The sequence below is a fragment of the Aplidium turbinatum genome, chromosome 13 (assembly GCF_918807975.1).
Source record: "Aplidium turbinatum chromosome 13, kaAplTurb1.1, whole genome shotgun sequence".
NCBI classification, from domain to species: domain Eukaryota; kingdom Metazoa; phylum Chordata; class Ascidiacea; order Aplousobranchia; family Polyclinidae; genus Aplidium; species Aplidium turbinatum.
In genome coordinates, this window is record NC_137484.1 from 19,610,242 (window position 1) to 19,634,066 (window position 23,825).

At 38.6% G+C, this 23,825-nt stretch overlaps 2 protein-coding genes across 2 annotated transcripts; one reads left to right on the top strand and one right to left on the bottom strand.

The window, feature by feature from the left end:
* The first annotated feature begins 1,425 nt into the window (after positions 1–1,425).
* On the top strand, positions 1,426–14,092 carry LOC145782152 (transmembrane protein 222-like). Its single transcript, XM_082593909.1, has 4 exons — positions 1,426–1,591; positions 2,698–2,902; positions 11,355–11,485; positions 12,812–14,092. Exons 1-4 carry the CDS (start codon positions 1,500–1,502, stop codon positions 12,891–12,893), a joined length of 510 nt encoding a protein of 169 aa, XP_082450035.1. The 5' UTR covers positions 1,426–1,499; the 3' UTR covers positions 12,894–14,092.
* A 142-nt stretch (positions 14,093–14,234) lies between these two features.
* On the bottom strand, positions 14,235–18,969 carry LOC145782250 (protein RER1-like). The gene is made up of 4 exons (XM_082594034.1): positions 18,734–18,969; positions 18,079–18,184; positions 17,719–17,933; positions 14,235–17,212 (listed from the first exon to the last, which is right to left on the bottom strand). Exons 1-4 carry the CDS (start codon positions 18,887–18,889, stop codon positions 17,123–17,125), a joined length of 567 nt encoding a protein of 188 aa, XP_082450160.1. The 5' UTR covers positions 18,890–18,969; the 3' UTR covers positions 14,235–17,122.
* Positions 18,970–23,825: the final 4,856 nt, after the last annotated feature.

Below are 23,825 nucleotides of genomic sequence, written 5' to 3' on the forward strand. Positions count from 1 at the left end.
GTTGCCAGATGTTCAACTTTTTTTGTCCATTTAAATGTACAACCGGTAGGTAGAAATTAGGGTTGTTCGAAACGAACTTTTTCAAATTGAAACAAAATTTTTGCCACCTTTTCCTTTTTAGCAAACTTTTAGGATCCCTGTGACGTCACAAGACGAACTTTGACCGCATGCCTCTTTGTTTTAAGCACACTATTTTTAAATCTGTTACAGTGTGGTCGTCGTTGTTCATATGAATTTTTGACCGAAATTTTGGCTGATGTTAGGCCTTCTCCATTTAGCTGTAACAGCGTGATGCCTTCCCTTACGGTGTTAGAATATACCTGCCCTAACAAGGGCACATGCTCAGGGGAGGCGTCACGCTTATCAGACTTCTTTGTCTGTGACCTGCAATTTTTGCAGTTTCTGTTTCTGATTGTCCTCATTAGCCTGAAAATTTTTCAGTTACCAGGATTCACCACGCGGAGGTAGACGACATGAATCCCACAGTGTGGTTATTTCCTTTGTCAGTTCTTTTGCTTTGACAAAGTCCAGCTATGGAAAGATTAGATCTCTGTGAACAACGCGACGTCTTGCGCATGAGATCTTGCGCATGTTTTTCTTTTAATTGGACGCATCTGTCTGTTGACCTTATTTTCTTACGCTTACTGGGAAACGTTTGTCACATGACTCATTGGTTTTGTCCAGATGTTTGCAAGCAAATGTAGATACAATTTAATAAATGAAGTATGCAATCAATCAATGTTTTATTTGTCAGTAACAGGAACATAGGTACATGTTTGAAATATGCAATTAATATACACAATGCAAAGTTACACAAGTTCCCATACCGACAGGGAGACAACAAGACGACCATACGGTCTACTAGTCAATTGCCACCCTACGGAAATGACGATTTTGCCATTTAAAATAAGCTTACAAGAGAAAAATAAAACGTTAACAACGTTCCCGCGCTTCAACAAACGCACCAAAAAAAAAAAACATATTTAAGAGTACCGGTAGGCCTAAACACAAAATTCCAAGAAGCAAGCAGAGATTAATCAAGTTTCCGACTGAACATGTTGTATTGCATAATCATGAAACTGGCAAGTTGGTTTCCATAACATTTCACTTACGATGCACTGTAGCTTTGTAAAGAATTGATATGCAAAAGAATAAGATGAATTGATATGCAAAAGAATAAGACAATTGATAGGCTACGTTTAAGCAGCATGTGCTTAACCAATTTCGTCTGTATTGTGTATTATATACACAGTTGATGATGTTTTCACAACCGTTGACAATTAAGTTCTGGGCCTACAATCTTCACTTGAAACACCAAGGCATTTAACATTTTTACTCATGGCATTATGTTTCACTAAGTGTTTTTTATTATGTGCTGATTTAAATAATGTTTAAGTCATTTACAAGTGATTAATTTACAGACTCGTGGTGAAATTAATATTCAAAATTAAGCCTTATTTCTGGCTAAATATATTGTTAGCTTGTCGTAGGACTAATCTATGGAAATGCCAAACAACAAAGGCATGGAAATTAATCCAAAAATTGCTCGATTTCCAATATGTATTGTTTGGACACCAATACCAATGTTGAGGTAGGATATGCTATGGCTTGTTTTTTTATGGTATCTAGAATAGATTAGGTTATCCATGGTATTAAAATACCCATTTTGTAGCTACAAAAAGGATAATATATGTGATATTGCATGTTAAATCTTAAAACCTCTACTCCGGTTGTTGCGTTGTTCACAATTTCAATAAAGTTTTTAATCTTCTTCGTCGTATGAGCTGTTCTTCTGGACTATATGTTTGGGCATGATGTCATCAGCCACTCGACAGTCTCGTCATCCAGGGCCTTCAGTCCAGGCGCTCCATGTGGTGGTTGATGGATTGGGCAGTCATGGACGACATGATCTACTGTCTGGTCTGTGGCGCCACACTCGCATCCCGGTGAGGGAGCCAGGCCCCATTTGCACATGTCTGAACGAAAGCGACCGACGCCGGTTCGTAGGCGGTTAAGCCGGACCCACGCAAGTCTTGCGAGGGACATTCCCGGAGGGTGGGGATCGACGTCGGGTAGGAAATCACGGAGTTGGGAAGTGTTGTTTTGCCACTCCATGTTCCATGTGTAGTTCGTCCAGTGTGCCGCACTTATTCCAAGATCTTCAACGTTGTTCAGAAGCTGTCGTGCGGCGGGCACAAATGGGCGTCTTGATTTCAGTCGCTGCTGTCCTCCAGGTAGGCGCTGGAATGTACTGTGGAGGAGGTGGTCGGGTCCACTGCGCGACGAGCAAGGGAAATCATGGCTCCTTTACGGCGAAGCTCAGCAGGTTGGATGCCTGCAAGGATGGGAAGGCAGTCCGTTGGAGTGGGACGCAGGCATCCAGTCACAGTGCGTAGTGCGTCATTGATGGCGGTGTCAATGTGGCGGGTGTGAGAGCTGCGGCACCACACTGGTGCGCAGTACTCAGCGGTAGAATGGACAAGGGCCAAGGTAGCTGTGCAAAGGGTTTTCGCATCAGCTCCCCAACCGGAACCCGCCAGCCACCTCAAAAGTGCAACGCGCGCAGATAGTTTTTTGCGCAGTGACTCCACGTGTCGTCGGTACGTGAGTGACCTGTCCAGGGTTACGCCGAGGTAGGTGGGTTCGGCGCAGTAGGGGAGGTGGACGTAAAGTTTTTAATGACCATGTTACTTGCAGCTGGCTGTTTCCCGTAATTGGCCATATGGGTATTGGGACCACGAGTGGTGTCATAAGAGATTTTGCTGGTCCCTACTATGTTTCTGAAGATGACATGGCTTTTGGCCAACCAACTAAGTACTGGCAGCTTAATCAAAACAAAGTTCGTTATTCAACGTGGGACCAAGCAATTCATGAAGCCTCTGAGGAGTATAAACAACGCATGGTAAGTCAACAACATATGTTTATACCATGTTAACATGATTCTAAACAAATTATCCGTTCATGAAATAAACCTTACTGTACGGTAGTTAAAAGAACTTTTGTTGTACTGTTTCAAGTTTTTATTTTACAGCTTAGAATTCGCCTAGAACGGCTTCGTTTATAACGTCAAGTCGCCTATTACGTCACATTTCGCTCAGTCCCGGCAGAATTCCTATCTTTTACATACATTGTAGTTCGGCTACAACAGCATCGCCTATAACGTCAATTCACATGTAACAGCACCCTTTATTGGTCCCCAGACCTGGGGGTTTTTTTTTCGCTCATTTATCGGTCATTGACCGATTTTTTAGCAAAATGTCCAAAACAAATATAGTCAATTCGAATTGAACGGTCAAAATGAACAAGACCGAAACAGAATCTTCATGATGAAGTTGACAAAAGTAGTCAGCGGGTGGCACAATTACAGGATCAGCTTTCTGTAACAAGAAGAAACTACAACGAGCAACTCAGTTTGATGAGTGAACATCTTACTGCAATGAATGACAGGCCACTCAAAGAGATGAAATTGACAATCTGAAAATTAAAAAGCCAAAAAAAAGTCAAATTGAACAAGACCGAACGGTCAAAATGTCCGAAAAAATATATAGTCAATTCGGTCAAAATGTACCTTTAGAGATAAAACACGACAACGTTTCTCAGCGAAACTGAATGTTGTAGCTAGCCAGGAAGTGCAAATTTTGGTTTGTATCAGCTACTTGAAAGGAAATATTTTCATCAGAAAAAATGACCGAAATAAATAAAAAATGACCAAATTTTTTCAAGTCTTTTCGGACAAATGATCGAAAAGTCTCAGTGAAAAAAAAAAACCAACCCCAGACGTCTTTTGTTCGTTTATAACGTCACTTTAAGCCATCACCTTCACCACGAACAGTCAGTCTTTTAACCTGTTAAGCGTCACCAACTGCATAAGTCGTTTACAGTTGTTCACTTAGAACTGACACCAACGGCATATGCCGTTTTCAGACTTGAGCTGTTTACATTGATTTGTCAGCCACGACATATTACGTTTCTCGCAAAGAAAAGAGAAGTGATGAAAAAAGGAAACTCTCTGGAAACTCTGTGATCAATCAAACGCGAAAAAGCGTCATAGCAACAACGCAACTGCAAGTGCAGTTTGTTGGTTTGGAAGAGGTAGGCCTACTTGTACGGCCTACATAGCAGGGGTGGATCCAGCAACCTTTGATGGGAGATTTCAACAAAAACAATAATGTGTAGCTCTACATTATTCCGGCTTTGCAAATACACCTTGAATGAAGTTACTCTTCTGTGTTTTAGGGGGGGAGGGGACGATCGCTCCCCCTGGATCTGCCATTAGTAGGCCATAGTGTACACTGTTGATCCGTTTTTAGACTAATAATAAACTGTGCCACAACAATGTTCAACGTTTTTATTTATTTATGATTGTTTAACATAAAACAACAACAATTAGTCTATCTGCAAGAAAAAACTGCTATTGTAAGCACACAAGCCAGTCTCTGCGCGATGCAGGGTTGCCAAGTAATTCTGAAGGAATTCAGACAGTAGCAGTCTGAAATTCGGACATTTTAGAAAAAATGATAAAAATTGTTTTATTTATCATCCAGCACTTCACTGTTCTCGCAGAAAAATGAAACGTTTGCACATAACCATCAAGCACATCCAGAATGTGACAAAACAGAGAAAGCAAAAATCGATTATTAGCCTACACCCTTTAGCAATTTACGCAACAACGCACAAAACTACGTTGTTGTGCATAAAAGTTGCGTTGCATAAACTGCATAAAACTGACATAGGCTTTATAGAACACAAGACATGGCAGAACTCCAATTCCTATTGCACACTTTCGATGTTTATTGCTAAATTTTCAATTTCTTCTTAGCACGGGCTATATCAAAGCTTGGCTATATCCAAGGGGGGGTGATCACTGATCACCCCCCTACTCATTGGAGTCAAGTTGAAATGACTATGACGATTTTAGCCTACTGTTCAAAAATCACCTCCCCAAATTCTAAAAGTGGATAGAGCCCCTGCTTCTTGGGTTGAGTAGCCTACATCTCTCATGTGCAGAGAACCTTTCATTCATCTCTTTAGCATTTAGTCAAGAGCATTTTTTGGCAAAATAAATAAAGTAAGGTCGATTTCATTTAGTTTCTGGTGTTTGTCTTTGTAAAATGTGAATGACAGCATAAAGAAAAGCCGCACGATTGTAGCAATTAATGCAGGGACAGACAGGCAAGAAAAAACATAAAACTCAGAATAGTCTTTCGTTGCATCCTTTGATTTGCTGATACCCAGAAAACAATCTGCACGGAACTGGTGCTAGGAATACGAACTGAACCAAAAAACTTTTCAGAGGTCATAAAAATTCAGCCAAATTAGGACACAAGCTAAATGTCCGAATGATTTGATAGCTGTCAGACACACAGTAAATGAAATGAGGCCAATTTATCGATTTTAGTCCTAAATTTAGGCCATCTGGTAACCCTGACGCGGTGCGCGATAATTGGCAAAAAAGGCGACAATACGAAAACAACTTCATTTCCCAGGAGTGACGCTTAACAGGTTAATCCAGTTAGCGCTGCTGCTTGCAAAACGTCTTCCCTTTATTTGCTACGTCGTTCGCAGCAGGGACTTTAATTAACTGAATTAACTTTTTTCCCTCATGAAAAACTATCACGTGTAAAAAGCAGCTCTACAGCGCAAATTTCCTGTACCTTTCGCTGTAGGTTTTTTTTTTAAACAATTTCTTTGTTTGCTGTATTTTCTGCGTGACTTTTGTCAGTTTGGTCGTACACAGTAAACCTGACTGGATTATACACCTCTTTCTTTAATCAAAATACAGTTTTGGAATAGTTTGCGGTAGTTCGTCTATAACGTCAATTTCTGCAATCCCCTACAGCAGTGGTTCTTAAACTTTTTGAGACATGCCTCCCTTTTACAATTTTAACAAAATTCGCGCCCCACCTTGTTTCAAAATAAAACAACATTACGCAGAACAGCAATTTGTTTCCAGGTAAGTTGCATTAATGCAAAGGATGTAACTGTTTTTTGGTTACCAATTGTTTAATTCGATGATTAGTAGCAGATAATGCACATCTCAGATCGGCTTCACAGTCAAGTTTGCGTCTAGATTTTGTCTTTATGTTTACGGGAGTACAAAAAACATTTCCGCACAAGTAAGTGGATGAAAATGGAAGAAGTGTGCGTACAGCCACAGCACCCACACTCTTGTAAATGTTTGTACTTATTTCATCCAGAACTCAGTTAGTGGCATTGCTTCAAAGTCGTCCCTTTCAGTAGAATTTCATTTTAGCTCCAAGAATTCCTCTTGTAAATTGTCTGTGGGGTTTCTTCTTCCGAGCTATCATGTGAGCAATTCCGAAAGACGTTTCTACGACTTCCGCCGACGACGATTGGCGAAAGCACTCACTACTTACAATCTTTTTTTTTAAAAGAGTCTTTCTTGCATTGGAAAAAAAGCTGAAAGTTTACTTTGATGGTCAAGGTGTTTTTTTTTTCAAGATGACTCTGCGAACGAGTTGGTCTCAAAGCGTCGTTGCTCAGATTTTGAAAACATATGTTGCATTGTGGTACAACTTGGTCATTTAGTATGGCATCTATAAAGTCAAAATTCAGATAATCTTTGTCATACTTTCTCTTTTTTCCACTCATTTTATGTGAATAGAATTGATTAATTAACAATAAACCTAATTAAATCAATGCTAAAATTTAAAAAAAAAGTTTACCCATGGTAGCCTACTGTTGTAGAGTTGTGGATACTGCTGCACTTCTAGTCGCTGTCACTTGTTAGTCAGTCGTTGCCATTATTACAATTAGAGCTCAGAAAACCGTTATGTTACGAGAGTTAAGGTGTCGCAGAAACATTTTGCAACGTCTAAAACATCACAAAGAATGCGAGATGTGACAACAACACGTTCTACAAACACTGGTAGGCTACTGCTGTAAAACAAAGTTTCATCTTCAACAATCGACTGTCCAGCGTAGTTGTGAAGACATGTTTAGTCATAATTCATGCAGAGTTTTTCAATTTCTTGCGCCCCCCTTGTGAGCCTCACACGCCCCCAAGTTTAAGAACCACTGCCCTAGAGGTGCCGCTATAGGCGAATTCTACTGTATTTTTAATGAATGAGTTTTAAGTTTCAATTTTGTTTTTATGCCATGTCTGTGAAAAAACTAGCTGGGATACTCAGATATGCATTTGAATGTAATGTAACGTGTGTGAGGAGTGTGTTTTTTTCGATCATTGGCTGGTCGAAAACGAATTCTCTGACTGTGATGTATTGTAGTAAATTATTTTAGTTTTCATTGCATTTCTTACATATAATATGCGGTAGTTGTTAGTTTTATTTTGTCATAACAACTTGTAGTTATATATAAGTGCGTAGTTGCAGCGTTTTGTTTTAAACTAAAATTGGACTATTGGATTGGAAGCCCAGACTTTGTATACCAATGTGTTGTTGCATATTTACAATTTGTTTGTATAATTCAAATTTCTTAAAATTAGAGGTGTTAAATGCTTTAACTAATTATTGTAGGTTTTTTGTATTATTTGCAATCTTATTATGCATTTTCAAGTAGCAATGGTTTAGAATAATGATTATAAAGAACTGTGAAAGTGCAACAAGCAGTTGAAAGGCAAAGTCCTGGCTGCTAATTAAGGTTCTTGTCAATTAGATTAAGTTCAATTTAATTTTCTGGATCATATAATGTGTGAATGTTCTAAGCTAGTGGAGTGGAGTTACCCGATACAGGATGACTTAAAGTGCAACTGCACGATCGAATTAGCATTGGCTAAAATCCATTGCCAAGACATCGGGAACCTGTTGAAAAACTTACTTCCTTACAATTGAGGCCCACAGCCGAGAAACTGACCCTTTTCCCACGCTCTCTAGCGCTTCTCTCTCACGCTACCTGGAAGTAGCAAACTCGTCAACGCCACCTAGCGATATGACGTCAGTTGGAGTCGAGGTTAGTGGAGACCAAACTAGCTGAGATAGGCTTGGTTGCTAGTGAATGCGCAAATTTATAAGGCATCCATAGTGAAGACGCATCTTTCAGCCAGCATTATACAAATTTAGTTGTTTATGCCTGTGTGCCAGGAGTGGTTTGCGAAGGCTAGTTTCGTAGATTACAACAGCCAAGCTTGGTTATATCGAAAATATTTTGTATTGTAGGACATAGTACAGTCGACTATCATGCGATAACGCTTTAGCATTCATTGGGACTGTCTTCGGCGGTGTTGACATCTACGTTCTTTAAAAATAATCTAGATGAAGCTAAAAAAAAGACCAGAATAAACCAAATTGAAGCAGAAATGAACTAAAAAATAAACCAACATACAATACTAATGACAAATCGCATTACAACACATGAAGCTAAATAAAAAAGACCAGAATAAGCCAAATTGAAGCAGAAATAAAGTATAAGAATAAACCAACATACAACACTGATGACAAATCGCATTACGACACACAAATCGAAAACAAACCAAACCAAAAAAACACCAAATCGAAAAATAAAAATAAACCAAATTAACTGGTTGCAAATAAAACCAGATTTCGTTTTAAAAAGACTAAAATGTTAACACTGGTCTTCGGAACGCAGCATAGTCTCCATCGTCGCTGGGATACTTTCTGCGGATAAAAGAGACAATGCAGGATGGCAGCACGACTGTGTTGGACTTGCCCAGAACTTCTCCATCCAACAGCCACTCCAGCACGTGCCTATAGGCGACCAGCCTGAATTGCCTGGGAGATGTAACAGCAAGTCGTTTAATAATGAATGGAACAATTACGCAACCAGCTTTTGAAAGGCTGTTGAACAGTAAACAAGCTCAAGTGAACTCACTCATTTGACAACTTTCCATCGCGTCCTCATTTGCGGACTTGATGAGCAAACTTGCACCAGTTAATTCGCAAACGTTCATTGTTAGGGAAGGCAAAAAATGTCACCTTTGCACCAGAAACAAATTTTGTGTGACAGATAGAGCAAATTTTCACCATTTTAAATGTTTGGCTTAGAATTAGAATAATCTAAAAAACGAAGTTGCAAGAGAAATGTTTTGTTTTAAAAGTTTTATATATTTGAACGAAAGACTTGAAGCTTACAAGAATGTCACATAACATTGGTTAAGATGTACCGTACCTTACCTCGCATGGCCTATGACAGCTTTGGTCTGTTCCTTAACCAACAATTTCAATGGATAAGTCAACAGACCTGGCTTATTTTTTTCAAACTCGAGATTGCAAAGAGCCTATGCTACCTGCCTTCACATAAAAAGCACGTGCAACAAGATCAAAGCAGTGAAAAAAAAACAACTTCCTCTAGGACAGTGGTTCCCAACCTGGGGGTAAATTATCCCCAGGGGGTAATTTGCCTGTTTTTGGGGGGTAACGAGACTCGACTTAAAAGCAGTGAAGCAAGTGAAAGTTGTGAACTTTATAAAAGCGAAGGAATTGAACAGCCGTCTTTTCAAAGAACTGTGCAAGAAGATGGAAGAAAGATACGAAGCATTACTGTACCACACAGATCGCCTTACCGATTACTGTACCACAAGTACGATGGCTGTCTCATGGCAAAGTGATAACCCATCTGGTAGAACTTCGTGAGGCTGCCCATGTTTTTTGGTAAAAAAGAAGTCCGACTTGGCTGAATAGTATTCAGTGAATACTTCTCTAACCAACAGTGGATTTCCCAGCTGTGCTATCTGGCTGATATCTTTGGTGAATTGAACAAAGGCAATCTTTTAATTCAAGGCAAGAATGTAGCTAATTGTGATCGACACCACAGTAACCGTAGCAGCATTTATCTCAAAGGTTAAATTGTGGAACAAGCAAGTTGGAAGAGGCACAGTTTCACACGCTTGACATGTAGCCTACCTCGAAGGCTATGAACTTGATTTGACAGCGGCAATGAAGGAGGACATAGCTGACCACTTAGGCCAGCTAGCCAAGAAGATGGACAACTCCTTTCCAAATTTGGACACGGCTAGTCTCCAATGGTGCACTGAGCCCTTCACATGTGATGACAGCCAGGTGGATGATGACGACTTTCCGACTAAAGAAGAATTTATCACTCTCCGAATGAACGAGGAGTTGAAACTTGATTTCAAGGGGGAAAGGTTGGAACCCCAAACTCCAGGACACACCAACATTAGCGACACAGGCATTAAATATTCTGACATCTTTTTCAACAACGTAGGCTATGGTTATGAACAAAGATTTTTAACTGTCTTGGGAATGAAGACAAAGAAGCGCAATCGCCTGGATGTCGAAAGTGACGCAAGAATCGCCCTCAGTACCACAAAGCCCAGGATCACAAAGCTGGCGGCTGAAGTCCAGGCCCAACCTTGCCATGTATTCAGTATTGTATTGCATTTTGATTGTCATAGTTAGCTCTTTGAAACACATAGAAAATCCCTGATAGCAATAAACACTTTTGTTTTTGAAAATTGATCGTGGGGGTAATTGCCTCACTTCAGAGTGGAGATTAGGGTAACAGCCATAAAAAGGTTGGGAACCACTGCTCTAGGACAAACACAACTAAAAGACTTGCAAAACCAATTGTCGCTTCGATCTGACTGACTCCAACTGATGTCATAATCCGCGTGTTGCGCAATGCCATCTTCTATTGCAGGAACGTGGCCAAAAATGCAAGCGCGTGGAAAACCATAGTTTTGATAATTTTTATTGAGATAAATATAGCCTTAAAAAGTAAGGGCGAGGTTGGTATTTATAGATTGAAACATGCTCTTTCAGATAAAGTGCGGTCAAAGTCATCGTGCAGTTGCACTTTAAATATGTTTGTTTATTTCAGAAAAAAAATTTTAGGACTGAAAAACTCTGTTTGTTTGTTTGTTTATCTTTATCCTGCATTGCGGGAAAGCGGACTTGAGCGCTATGCATCGGTGTACGCCTTCCGACATACACCTGACCCACGCTGCAGCCGACGGCAATGTCTGTTTCCGGTTGTCTACTTTACTTATGACTTAAATTTGGTACTACCCATTACTCGAAATCGATCACTAGGTAGAGGCAATTGTCGTAAAGTTTCTTGCCCAGAGAAACAACAGCAAGTGCGAGTGGCTGGAGTCGACAATTTCACCATTTGTATTGTTTTCCAGACTGTTTACAGTCCATGCCTTTATTTAAAAATCAAAAAAAGGTTACGTAAGAAAATCACAAACATTTTTTTATAAAAATGCATGGTGTTTCCTGTTTAGTAAAAAAATGGGATGCAAAATGTATATCTCACTACCCAGAATAGTTTAATGAGAGTGATCTTTTCTCGCATTACCAGTCTCAAATCGTTGACACTGTTTCCAGAATAGTAAGGCACAAGCGCATCTGTCAAAATCATGCACTGTCTAATCAAACATCTTTTTATTTTTAAAGCACAATCTTTGCTGTGACAACTGCCACTCCCACGTCGCTCTTGCCTTGAATATTATGCAGTATGATGGGTCGACAAAATGGAATATGGTTAAAGTTTGGTTTTTAATGTTACTTTATGGAAAATATGTGAGGTAGGAGTGTTTTGACGTATCATTTTTGACATTAATTGACTATCCTGACTGAAGAACATGCAACTAAGCATGTCAAACATCGATACCATGTGACACAGGATAGTTGAGTTCGACATTTTGTCGTCAAGATCACACGGGGTAGTCTGAGCATTCAAGGTTATTGGTATATAATTAGTAGCCTACAATAGTAGCGGTACATTATTAACCTACAATTAAGCAGGCACATTGACGCCAAAGCGCTCAGCTGTAAACTACCAGCAGTAACTACAAACTTTCAAAAATCAATAAGACCTTAAGATGTGTCTGAAGGTAACAGTCTGCCCCGTTAGCGAAATTTTTTTTCCCACGTACTTTTTGTCTCATTTACATATTTTGGTAAAAGTTTGTATTAAAACCGTGTGAATGCAACAGTTTCTCGTTGGCACGGTTGGTTCAGTGATTTCATTCTCTGCCTAGTATTCATGAGAACGAGGGTTCGACGCCCGACGAAGTGAAACTTTTTTTTTCTTTAAATTAATTTTTGCGCTGTACAAGAGCTTTTAAAAAAAGTAGGGTTAGGGAAAGCTTATATTTTATTATCATTGCAGAATTTCATTGGCAAATAGTTATTTCGCAATCTGAATCAACCAATCTCTCAAAACACTTTCGGAAAATCTTACTTTAGAGTGACTAGAATCAATGAGACAGAAAGTTCGTGGGAAAAAAATTTCGCGCCCCGTTATCTCAGTGATTATACGCCGGACTCAAGATCACGCAGCGCTGGTTCGACTCTCGGGGTGTGTGCTTGAACAACGCATTTCAGGACTGCTCTCCATTCAGCGGCACCTGCTGCCGCTGAATGGAATAATTTCCCGGCAACAACAATAGGAAAACTTCACTCTGCCAATGTCGGTAACCGGCCCTGCGTCAAACCCTCCACAAGTATGCGAAATTGCCAGGAATAATCTATCAAAGGCTTTGTCAGTCCGTGGATAAAGATTCAAAATCAACCAAACCTTGAATAGAAGCAATATCATGTTGAATGCTGATACGTTTTAACAAAGACAATTTCACATTGTCATCTTTCAAGTTTATAGGAAGAATTTTAATCAAACATACATACAGTATAACTAAGTAGGATTTCTATCACTGAAACTCAATCAGCTCTTCAATTCAATCATAGTTAGTTTCATTTACACATTACATATCATGGGTTTCTTGCAACCCCAGTTGGTGGTGCCTTGTACACTACAGTAGCCTACACCCTATAATTTTCTGTAACACCGAGTAATCGCTGGAGGTTTAGAGACATCAGCGTTTACTTTATTACCTACTTTTTTCTTACAGTGTTGGAGCATTCTTGAAAACTTGGCTACCGTTTCTTATCCTAGTCGCTATTGTGGTTGTTATTGTTGTATTTGTCAGCTAAAAGTTAATGCGCGTTTGGCAGTTATATCACTGGCGTGGGTGAGTTTCAAACAGAACTGAGCAGTCGGACTAAAAGACCTGACTTCACATCCTACGGTAGTTACACATTTTCGTGTTCATCCAACACAAAGCAACCTTTGTATGTGTAATCCGTGAGAAAAATGCAAACTAAAGCTTAATTTTCTTACATTAAAGTATAAAATTATGACATGGCTGTGGCATTAGCCTGCCAATTTACTTTTGAAGTGTTTTTCTTTTAAAACCTTTTTGTAAATAAGAAAAGTATTTTTAGCTTGTTTTTTTGTGTTTCAATCTAAAGAAGGGAGTTAAAGCAAACGAATATAGTATAATATATTGTTGACATTTTTAATGGAAACGGTATCACGTGGCTATTACACCTTGGAATTTTTTCGTTGTCAACTTATCCCTTTCTGTGTGAGGAACATTCATACTCTGCTGTGTAATCTGCACTTGAATTTGGATTACTTTTTTAACGTGCAGAAATGCATCCTCAAGCCAAAACTATTGATTGTGAGAATCTTTGTCCTCGAACTGAGAAAGCTTCTTTCAGAGTTTAAATCCTGGCAGTTTCGTATGCTTGTATTGTAGACACAGGTTTCAAACTACTAATGCAGGTCCGGTCACCGAGTTTTGACAGAGTAAAGTTTTCGTTTGTTTTTGAAATGTTGTCTGAATTAGGCCTACTCCTTCATTAGGTGCCGCTGAATGGAGAGCTGTCCTTTAAATGTGTTTCTCAAGGGCACACCCTGATAGTCAAAACATCAGTTTATCAATTTCACTGTGAAATAATGTGGCAGTAGATTTAGCTTGTTCTTGAATCACCACAAATCCTACAAGATGAGGCCCGTATCCTATTTTTGTGCATGTTCTATTACTTGCTTCATCTGCATGGGTTACGTTATTACGTATTGCGAAATATTGATCGAATTATAGTGTATATGACGAACGAAAATGCGCAGGAAGATGTAAACTGTTTCCAGCTACCAAAGTGTGCAGACGTAAATCAAACGTAAAATAATGGATTTTTCTACCTGAGTTACTCGTAAAAACGACTGATTTGCTGTCTGGGATAGTTTTGCTATTTTGTTAGCTTGACGCTTTTCAGGGTCGTAGGCCCGCTGTATTTGGTCACTATAGCTGAAAATCATTGTTGTGTATAATAAATTGCAGTTTATCGTCTGATTGTTATATCATTTGGTTTCTCAAGATCATTTCATCGCGATAAAGGGGGCCACATTTTCCCTCACTACATAGCCTACATTCTTCTGACTACTACAACATTTTAGTAATCTTTCGGTGAATTGGAAAGTGAAACATGTAATCTGCTTTTTATTGCTTCTCTACAGTCTACAGTACCACTACAAATTTTAAGCACCATGACAATGCGCATCTTCATAAAAAAATTGCCGACGTGCGACAGTTAGGGCAGTAGATGCCGTAGTTCGGGCAGATAAGAATACTTTCCTCGGATCACTGTCATAGGGGCTGCTAGAAAAGTTTATGATAGGGTATCCATTCCTCAACTAGTAGCAAGAATAAAAGAACATACAAAATATTACTTCTTTAGTAAAATTAACTTCTATTTACGTATATACAAACCAGAAAGACTTTGCACATGACGTCCATTGCTAATTGCACTGTCATTGTTGCATAACGCTTTCATCAGAGGTGGGCAACTGGGCATCCGCTACTTTGAAAGTATCCGCTACAATTTGAAAAAAGAGAGGCGCTACCAGTCGATGAAACTAATTAACGTACCACCCGGACCAAAAGTAGCGCGCGCTTCTTTTGTATTAAACTGACCCTGGAAAGCTATATTGAAGTACGTACGGTACCTTAAAGTGAAATGACCTTGTAAACGAATATCACCTTTCAGTACCACATTCGTTTACGTATCGTCGTCGTCATGAAAAACATCTTCAAAGTGAAAATTTATTCTGATGCTCCAGTATTTCCATCAAAAATCTTTATAACGACTCATTTTTTCTGATTTAAATTGGAAAGCAGTGGAAGTGAGACAAGCAAAAGTAGCACCTCTCCGCTCAGGCCCGCAACCAGCAAATATTTTCGGGGGGGGCATTTAATTTTTATCAAAGAACAAACATTAAAATGATGCATTGTGACATTTTTATGTTAATGTCCACGCCCATTGATAGAGTGTGTGGCACTACCATGCTACGGTTCAGTGGTCATAGCTTATGTCAATCACGTTTTTGTTTAGTACAGCATTAAAGGAAACTAGCCTTTGTAACCTTTTCTCATTTAGCTATGACTACCCAAGGAAGAAAATTACGATATCACAGTAATGTGTTCAGTCGGTTACAAATAAAATACAACATCTGTAGGCTACGAACTGCATTGGCACGACTGGAGTCATAAATTAATCAATAACATATATTTACATCAACATAAACGAACAGATACATATGAATAAACTCAACACGGTAATTACAAATTACAATCCTGAAACATTTTGTTGGCTCAACAAGTTTTTATGTTTGTAGGCCCACAGAAGTTGACTTTGCAAATGCAAAAATGACATTTTAATTTAGAGCATAATGTCTAACTTTCTACTTGATTTGGCAAGTTCGTTTAACACCAATTCCGCGCTTGGAATTCGAGTAGGCTACGATGGATTTGCATGAGAGCTAGTCCAGAAAGCCTGTCCTGCCCCATAGTGCTTCTAAGGTAACTTTTCAAGCGTCGTAGACAGCTAAATGTTCTTTCTGCAGAAGCAATTGTGACTGGAAGTGTAGCCAAAATTATCAAGAGTTTGTAAATGTTTGGATAAAACTCTTTTTGGGATTCTATTGCTGACACCGCATCAATCGCACTTGCTGGCCTTTCACTTTCAAGAATTCATTTAAAATCAGATTTACAAATGCCTAAGCCCAACTGAGCAGCTTATTCACCAAGCTATCGCAGCTGCTTTTGATCTCGAATTATTTAGTTGTTTTTAAACGCTTTTTATGGTGATGATGGATGCTGACATTATGTATACGCTAACGAAGCAGATAATGAGGATGCCAGCCTAATTTATCGAACAAAATTGTTAGCATAGCTTCCAACCAGCGTAGCCTACTTTCGGTTTCGATACGGTAGTCTACACTCCACAGTACGTGCACGGACATTTTGCCGAAAGACATTTTGCAGAAAGACATTTTGCCGAAAGGACATTTTGCCGAAACTCATTTTGCCGACAGGACTAATTACCGAATTCTATAATTTCGCCAATTTGTCTAATCGGCATTTAGTCCTTTCGGCAAAATGAGTTTCGAAAAAATGTCTATTCGGCAAAATGTCTTTCGGCAAAATGTCCTTTCGGCAAAATGTCCTTTCGACAAAATGTCCGGGTACCCTACAGTATGGCTGTACGTGTACGACGCATAGTAGGGCCTACATTTCATACTGCATAAAACGCTTAAAAAATTTTCAAAAAATTTCGGGGGGGGCAAATGCCCCCAATGCCCCCCCCTGGTTGCGGGCTTGTCTCCGCTACATTGAAAAAAAAAAATAACGTCGCTACTGCCCACCTCTGGATTTCACTCAGGTTTTAAAGCAATGAGTCACAACATCTAACTGAGTTTAATAGTCAGCATAAACAATTCTTATGTTCTTCATTGCATGCGGTGATGAATGTTCTTGATACAGCTACAAGCAATGCGCATCGATAACACGACAAAGTGTAATTGGCGCCATGCCAAACAGCGAAATACATTTGAAAATTCGTATGGCAGACGCTCATACTCGACTTTTTTAATAACAAGCAACAGTGCACAAAACCAATGAATAGAAAACTTGTCTCAATGTTTCCAATACACACAAACTATTGCAGTTAATATGATTAAAATATTATATGTAAGAAACCCAGAGCTTGTATCATGGCATAAAAACAAAGTCTACATGCAGCAAGTGATGGAATTTCACAATTGCTGAAACGTGTTCATTTGAACCGTCAGAAATAGTACCCTGCTATTTTTGACATACCGATACGCAAGATCTAGGTTTCAATACCGTTCTACACCATCCGCAGAGTGACTAGTTTTTAATGCGAAGTGAGAGACCTGAGTCGACATCAGCACATGAAATACTTGCACATTGATTACCTAACATAGAAACTTTCTGATCTTCATACTCTGCTTTACACAACTACAGTAGTAGCACAACACGTTAATTAAATATTGCCGTACAAGGAGGTAAAAAGTGATATTAGGAACCAATCACTTTTCCAGTGTCTTCTTTTCCTTTATATTTTGTTTTGCCATGTGTAAACGGAAGATACCGGTATTTGATCATATGCTGCAAAAACAAAATTACGTTTTACTTTTATTATTACATTATTTTCTATGCCGCAAACTAATAAACCCAGGTTATTTTTGATGTGGTAATAAAGTTTCGACAACACTTTCAGTTGCATATCACTTGTAAATATAACCTGTATTGCACGCATATATATGCATATCACTTGTAAAATAAACCTGCAGCATCAATTTTAAAAGGTGCAGTCATGAATGTCAATTAGTGACAAGCTTGGAGAACCACCATGTTGGGGATCACCGAGTAGATTCTCTGTCTGAGTTTGTTTTTGCCCTTAAGCAAGATAATATAATGTCGAAACATTTCTGCAAGTGTTAATGTGTTTTGTGCCAAGGGGAAATAAAAAAGGTGTAAGTAAATGATTCTGGAAATTTAGAAGACTCAAACTTTAATAACCAACCAAACACTGTCAAACTCTACGTTTTTCAAACTATAAAAGATAAAAACTTTGATCACAATGTATTCAATGCTTTGGCTTCAAGTATTACCTTTATTTGTCTTTTCATTGTCACGCAAAACAAGACGAAGAAATACATGACTAAAATGGGCCAGAAGACTGGAACATTGAAAGCATCAAAAAATGTACAAATTGTGGCGATCAAGATGGCTTTTGTTGCAGAATACCAGAACTTAAACTCAGGAAGTCTTCTGATGAATGGTCGAAACTCTTCAGTGTTATTTGTAGGAAGTTTTGGACCTTCATCTGTTACAATATATAGTGTTAGTATCAGTATTCAGTATGTACACAATAAACTTTATCATTTCAAACTGTTATGCACCTCACTAGATGTTCTATTATTTCTTGCAATAAAAATATTTTGGCTATTTTATTGTAAAACTATACTAACCATCAGAGTCTTCTCCATATATTGAGGGTTCAACTTTTGGTGAAAGAAATGCAATGAAGAGATTGAGATGATAAATTGCTAATGCATATGTGATTATGTACCATCCCTGCAACATAATGTTAATAGTGTCAAACAAAAACATTTTAATGCATTATCAGATTATTTTTGGAAACTATGAATCAAATAAAATTTTAAGTCAATTTTTTTAGAGAAAACTTCATCATTAACATTAAACTGTGTATATATTTATAATAATCGCTCAGGCAAACAGTCTTACATTTTATCTGACACCGCTTCTGAAACTAAGTACCAACTTTAGCATCAGAACATTGGTTCTAAAGTGACATTCAGTTTTGGGAGTCAATGTTGTGTGTGATCTATCAAAGTTCTTATGTATTATTCCTTGTAATCTACATTTCAGTAGTTAGTCTGTACATCTTGAGATCACACATATATACTAGTAGTACGGTACATCAACTGCAGCACTGTGCTAGTCCCGGTTCTCAAATTTTCAACAATAGCATATCATACCCTAATCAGCATTTTTTCAACAATTTAAACCATGCACACTTATGGATAAAAATTAATATCAAAATGCAGTTTTATATTAAATTCATGCTATTACAGTCGTTTAGATTGTATTTATTTTTCATACCTGCAACAAAAATACTCTAACAAAATACAGGATATACAGAACTACAGCCATAATCCATCTTGGAATTATATGAGGAACTGTCTTGTCCAAATATGTTTGATATCTACGTGCCAATCGTGTTCCATAAGAAGGGGTGCTGCTTACATCTTCATCCATGTCTATATTGTCTAATAATCTTGATGTAATGCACTTGAGATAAATAACATGTTATATATATACTGTACTTCGGTACTTGTGTATATCTAAAAGTTACCATAATGTTAATAGTTGCTTTACAAACATTAAACAATCAATATAATCAAAGATACAAATTACAAAGCTTTATTAGTTTCAAGTTATTGGAATAATACAGAGTAGATTGCTTTTACTTGCTTACTGTGCTAACAAAATAAAAAAGTAGCATTTCTACAAAACTTGGACCAGAAACATTGACAGACAAAAAACTTGGATAAATCTAACTGCAATCTCTACTCTGATCAACACATGTTTGTAAGATAGGTATGTCAGTACTTTTCGGTATACTAGTATTGTATGCAAAACTGCTTGAAAAGATTTCAAAGAAACTTTGCTATGAGAGTAGAGAGTCTCACAATCAATGACCAGCAAAGAAAATATTTTTTTAAACTAGATACCGGTACTAGATAGTTTAATTTTCCAAGACTCATAGAGGTCAAGGCCATATTCTTTCAAAGTTATTTCAAACTGTGACAAATGTGTTGTTAAAACTGACAAGGAAGTACCTATGCTATACCACAAGACTTTTGGTGAAAACCTTCAAAAATATTAACCGTATTTTGAAAAAATGTCAAGAAATGGAACGGCTTAACCTGCGGTTGCATGCAGAGGTGGGTAACGTAGCATACGCTACTGCTACTCTTAAACTGACACTAGAATAGATGATTTAAGTACTTTGTAAAGTAAAAACAACTTGATTTCTGAAGATGAAAGATTTCATTCATTCTTTTACATTCATTTACACTGCCATTTAACATTATAAATAAAATGCTCTCAGAGGTGAAATGTATTAGGCTACTCATCTTTCAAAAACACAAGCATTCAAAAATGTAGGTCATTGAGACCTGCCCAAATTGGCTTCAGCACGTCTTTTCCAATCAAGAGGAGTCTCCCTATCACAGCACTGGAATAAATGGGGATGTTGTATTTAATAAAGACGTTTTAACTTACAATGGGGAAAGCTCAAGGACTTGCTTTCGTCTGAAAAAAAGGCCCGGGCCACAAGTGACTTTTCTTTCCGTACCAACATTTGATGAGATGGCACCAACACACCAAAAAACTTATCCTCAGAGTCATAACTGATTTGGTGTCATTCATGTCAGTAACAACATGGCTTGATGTTTCCCGCAGGACTCAAATGAATTTTACCTTGACTTTTTCACACATAAGTTTCATCCTTTTACTCTAACTACGTAACTTGTTTTTTGGTTTTCAAATTACGCTGTACGCCTAACAACACAGAAACTCAACAGACAACAACCTCAAGCCAAACAAAAGAGCCACATAAAACAATGACTCGCTGACTTCAACACCATTTGTCATAGCACATGACTACTATACTAGGGATCTGTGTTATGAAAGCTAGTGCAATTCACTATTACTACAACAAACTCGCAGCATCAGGCTGAAACAGGTCATCTACATTGTGAAGTAACAAAACATTAATTTCTTATCAGGTTATAAACTACAATTTGCACAGACCATTGCATACCGTAAATAGACTCAAAATTGCTCATAAAATTGTCACAACCTAAAAACTTCCATGTATTGCCGTCTTTCAGTGTGACAAACTGGCCAAGCAACAACAAATCAACACCGGTCAAATGCTTAAACTTCCTGAAAAAGAGGAACCACTGAGCCCACATCCAATTCATTCAACAAGATAGACTTGCTCTGAGAGTGAGACTGGGACTACACCAGAAAATAGCTTTTTTGTTTTTTCAATTAGTGTTGCCAAACCTTGCGGAAAAAAAATCAATTGCTACTTCTAAAATTCCCCAATCACACTCTCATTTCACCAACTTTTACCTTTACAAATAGTTTACGAAAAAAAGTAAATCTTCATATTTAGTTATCATGATTTTGTTTTACTAATATCAAGGTAATTTGAAAACAAAAACGGCTATCGTCCTTCAAAACGCAAGTATTGTCAGCCCTGATAGCTGAATCGGTCGGCATGTGACTTTGTGAATGAAGAAGCTTCAAGATCAAGCGGCGCTGGTTCGACTCTCGGGCAGGGCCGGATTTAGGGAGAGGCAGAAGGTGCAGGTGCACCGGGCCCCCCGACTTTTCAAGGGCCCTCTACGTGGAAAAAATGTGATTTTGTGTTATTATTTTTTTCTTTCTTTTAGCCTTTAAAGTTTCTGCAAAATGCTGTGCAGTGCAGTGCTAGATTAATGATACTGTAGACGTAGAGGTGGTTTTTCACGCCGTAGGCGCAAAAAAATTTTTGCACGGGGCCCTCTCGATCTAAAAGTGCCCCGGGCCCCCATCAGCTAAATCCGGCCCTGCTCTCGGGGTGTGCACTTGGGCAACGCATTCTAAGGACTGCTCTCCATTCAGCGGCATCTCATGGATGGAATAATTTATTCGCAACAACACATCAACAATGTGAAAACTTCACTCTGTCAATCTCAGTAACCGGCCCTGCGTCAAAAGCCTTTACTTCTACAAGTATGCGAAACTGCCAGGAATAACTTATCAAAGATTTGTCAGTCCAAGGATAAAGATTTAAAACCAACCAACCTATTTCTACGTTTCCAGGCCCAAGTTTCTTTTTTGCTTTTTCTTCCTCAAAAATCAAAGTTTTTCTGATTATGATTTCTTGTCCACTGCAAGCTAAACAACTTCCAAAAGTTTGGTCAGCATCCTTCATCTGGCAACTCCGTTCTAGTGTTCCACGTCCAAGCTGTTGTTGTCACAACGATTCACTTTTTTATTGATGGCAAGATGAATCTTGATTTCTTTTGACAATTAAAAGCTTACATTGAGCCAGTGACGTAACTAAGGAGGAGCAATTGCTCCAATGTAAAACATCTTGCATCTCTGTAATAATGAAGCTAATAAAACGTTTGTCAGGGAAGGTAACGACTATGACATCACACGCCCAGGGCGAAAGAGAAAATTGAATTGAGTCTTCTCTTTTTCATGAGTTACCATGGGGAGTGGGGGGGACAGGTTATACCTGGGACTGGTATATAAGTCCCCCCCCTCCCACTCCCCTTGGTAACTCATGACAAAAACAGGACTCAATTCAATTTTCTCTTTCGCCCTGGGCGTGTGATGTTATAGTCTTTTCCGTCAGGAAAGACAGTTTTCGATTGGAATTCTGTGTTTCATAGTGCAGTGCAGTTGCTCGACTAATTTCAATCAATCATTTTATTTTTCATTATTAACGCGTCCGAGACGAAAAAGATACTATAACTACAATAGTCGATAAGACAAAGAGAAGCACAGATGGAGTAATGAATTTTCTTTCACCTTTGGCGTATGGGTTGTAGGTGGTCGAATAGTGTACGCTAAGCACTACCGACATGCGACTCCTAGCTCAGAAGGGGCGATGTTCTAACCTTATCTCTTCTAGAGTGCACTGTCTATTAATACCACACAAAAGCAAGCATTGTAGAAGTAGTATAATAATTCAAAGTACACACAATTTAACATTAATTAACAATGGTAGAAGCTAATACAAATGAAGGTCACCAGGGCAGACCAGGTTACACACACAGTAATATTACTTAATAGAATAAATGTCCTTAATCAATAGTCCGGGTTCAACCTTGTAGCCATGTTCCGATTTCCGAATGTCATTTCTTTATTGTCTTTTGTGCATCGCTTTCCTTCACTTCATTTCACGTCCGATCGCTGAGTTGTTATTTTCAAAAGTCTCTGTTTAGTATTCATCCGCGGCGCGAGCCACGTTCCAGCCTTGGCGACCTCTAGCGGACAGAACTATTCAGACGCAGGCAGAATTGTAAAGGGGAACGCCACATCACTTGGCGCCAGATGATTAGATCATGAGTTGATGAAATGATCAAACATCGACATGCTTCTTGGCGTGACTTCTCGATGAAGATGCTGGTGGCTCGGACTGATGCGTTTGCAGGAATCTTTATAACAGTCTTGTTTGTAGCACTAGTTTTCTTTCAAATTATGCGGCCAAAACTATGTGTTGTCGGTTGATCATTAAACGTGCACAAGATAGGTAAACAAATGCAATTATCGACGGGGTTGCTGCCCAAGTCTACCCTGGTAATGACGTAGTAGTTAACTTCGAATGGTTCAAACATAAAACAATGACTTATCATACAATAATAAAAATGATGCTCACAAACTTACTCAAAACATAACAGCATGACGGCTGCTGGGTTAACAATAATTGCGGTTGCTTAGAGTGAAAACTACTCCAACACAGAAGTGTTGCAAACATACAAAAAAATAAACGAATCAACTGCTACAACATGATGCGTGACAGTGTGTGTTCCATGTCAATGAAATGTAGTATGTGTACAATGATTCGGTAATTGTACGTGCGAATAGACAAAAGAAAAACAAGGCAAGATTCTGTCAAGATGAGGTTACTCAGTCAAGATACTTCTGGATGAACGGTTCTCAAACAATCGTCAAAATGGAGTAGGCCTATGGCTTGTATACGAAAAAAATGGAAGAAAACAATGTGGGAGGGAGAACTTGATGCCTATTGCAGATCTTAGTACTCTCCAAACGTCGAATGGTACTCCGGATGTACCAAACAACACCACAGACATGCAGAGTGGTACAATTATGCTCAAGTACATGAGTGAGTACAACAGAGGACATAATGATATCATCACTACGAATGGTTGAATGCATTGTGTGCACCGTTAAAGAGTTTAGGAAAGTTACATGCTTGACTTAGCCCACAGACAGATGTCATGGCTGGGTTGGCCACAATCCTCTGCAAAGAAAACTAGAAATAACATGCAGCTATCAGACACAAAGTGTATATAAAACAAGTGAACTGTGTATGCAGTCCTGTTATATACAACACATGTTGAGTCTTTAGAGAATTGGTCATCCAGAATAAATACCTGCTGAA

What these genes read in the sequence shown, in the direction of transcription:
- LOC145782152 (XM_082593909.1), top strand. Translation starts at nt 1,500, where the DNA reads ATGGAAATGCCAAACAACAAAGGCATGGAAATTAATCCAAAAATTGCT. An exon ending in AGGAGTATAAACAACGCATG is followed by an intron (nt 2,903 to 11,354) that starts GTAAGTCAACAA and finishes TTATTTTTAAAG; the next exon opens with CACAATCTTTGCTGTGACAA. An exon ending in CTTTATGGAAAATATGTGAG is followed by an intron (nt 11,486 to 12,811) that starts GTAGGAGTGTTT and finishes TTTTTCTTACAG; the next exon opens with TGTTGGAGCATTCTTGAAAA.
- LOC145782250 (XM_082594034.1), bottom strand. Translation starts at nt 18,889, where the DNA reads ATGGATGAAGATGTAAGCAGCACCCCTTCTTATGGAACACGATTGGCA. An exon ending in ATATGGAGAAGACTCTGATG is followed by an intron (nt 17,934 to 18,078) that starts GTTAGTATAGTT and finishes ATATTGTAACAG; the next exon opens with ATGAAGGTCCAAAACTTCCT. An exon ending in CAATGAAAAGACAAATAAAG is followed by an intron (nt 17,213 to 17,718) that starts GTAATACTTGAA and finishes TTGTTTTTGCAG; the next exon opens with CATATGATCAAATACCGGTA.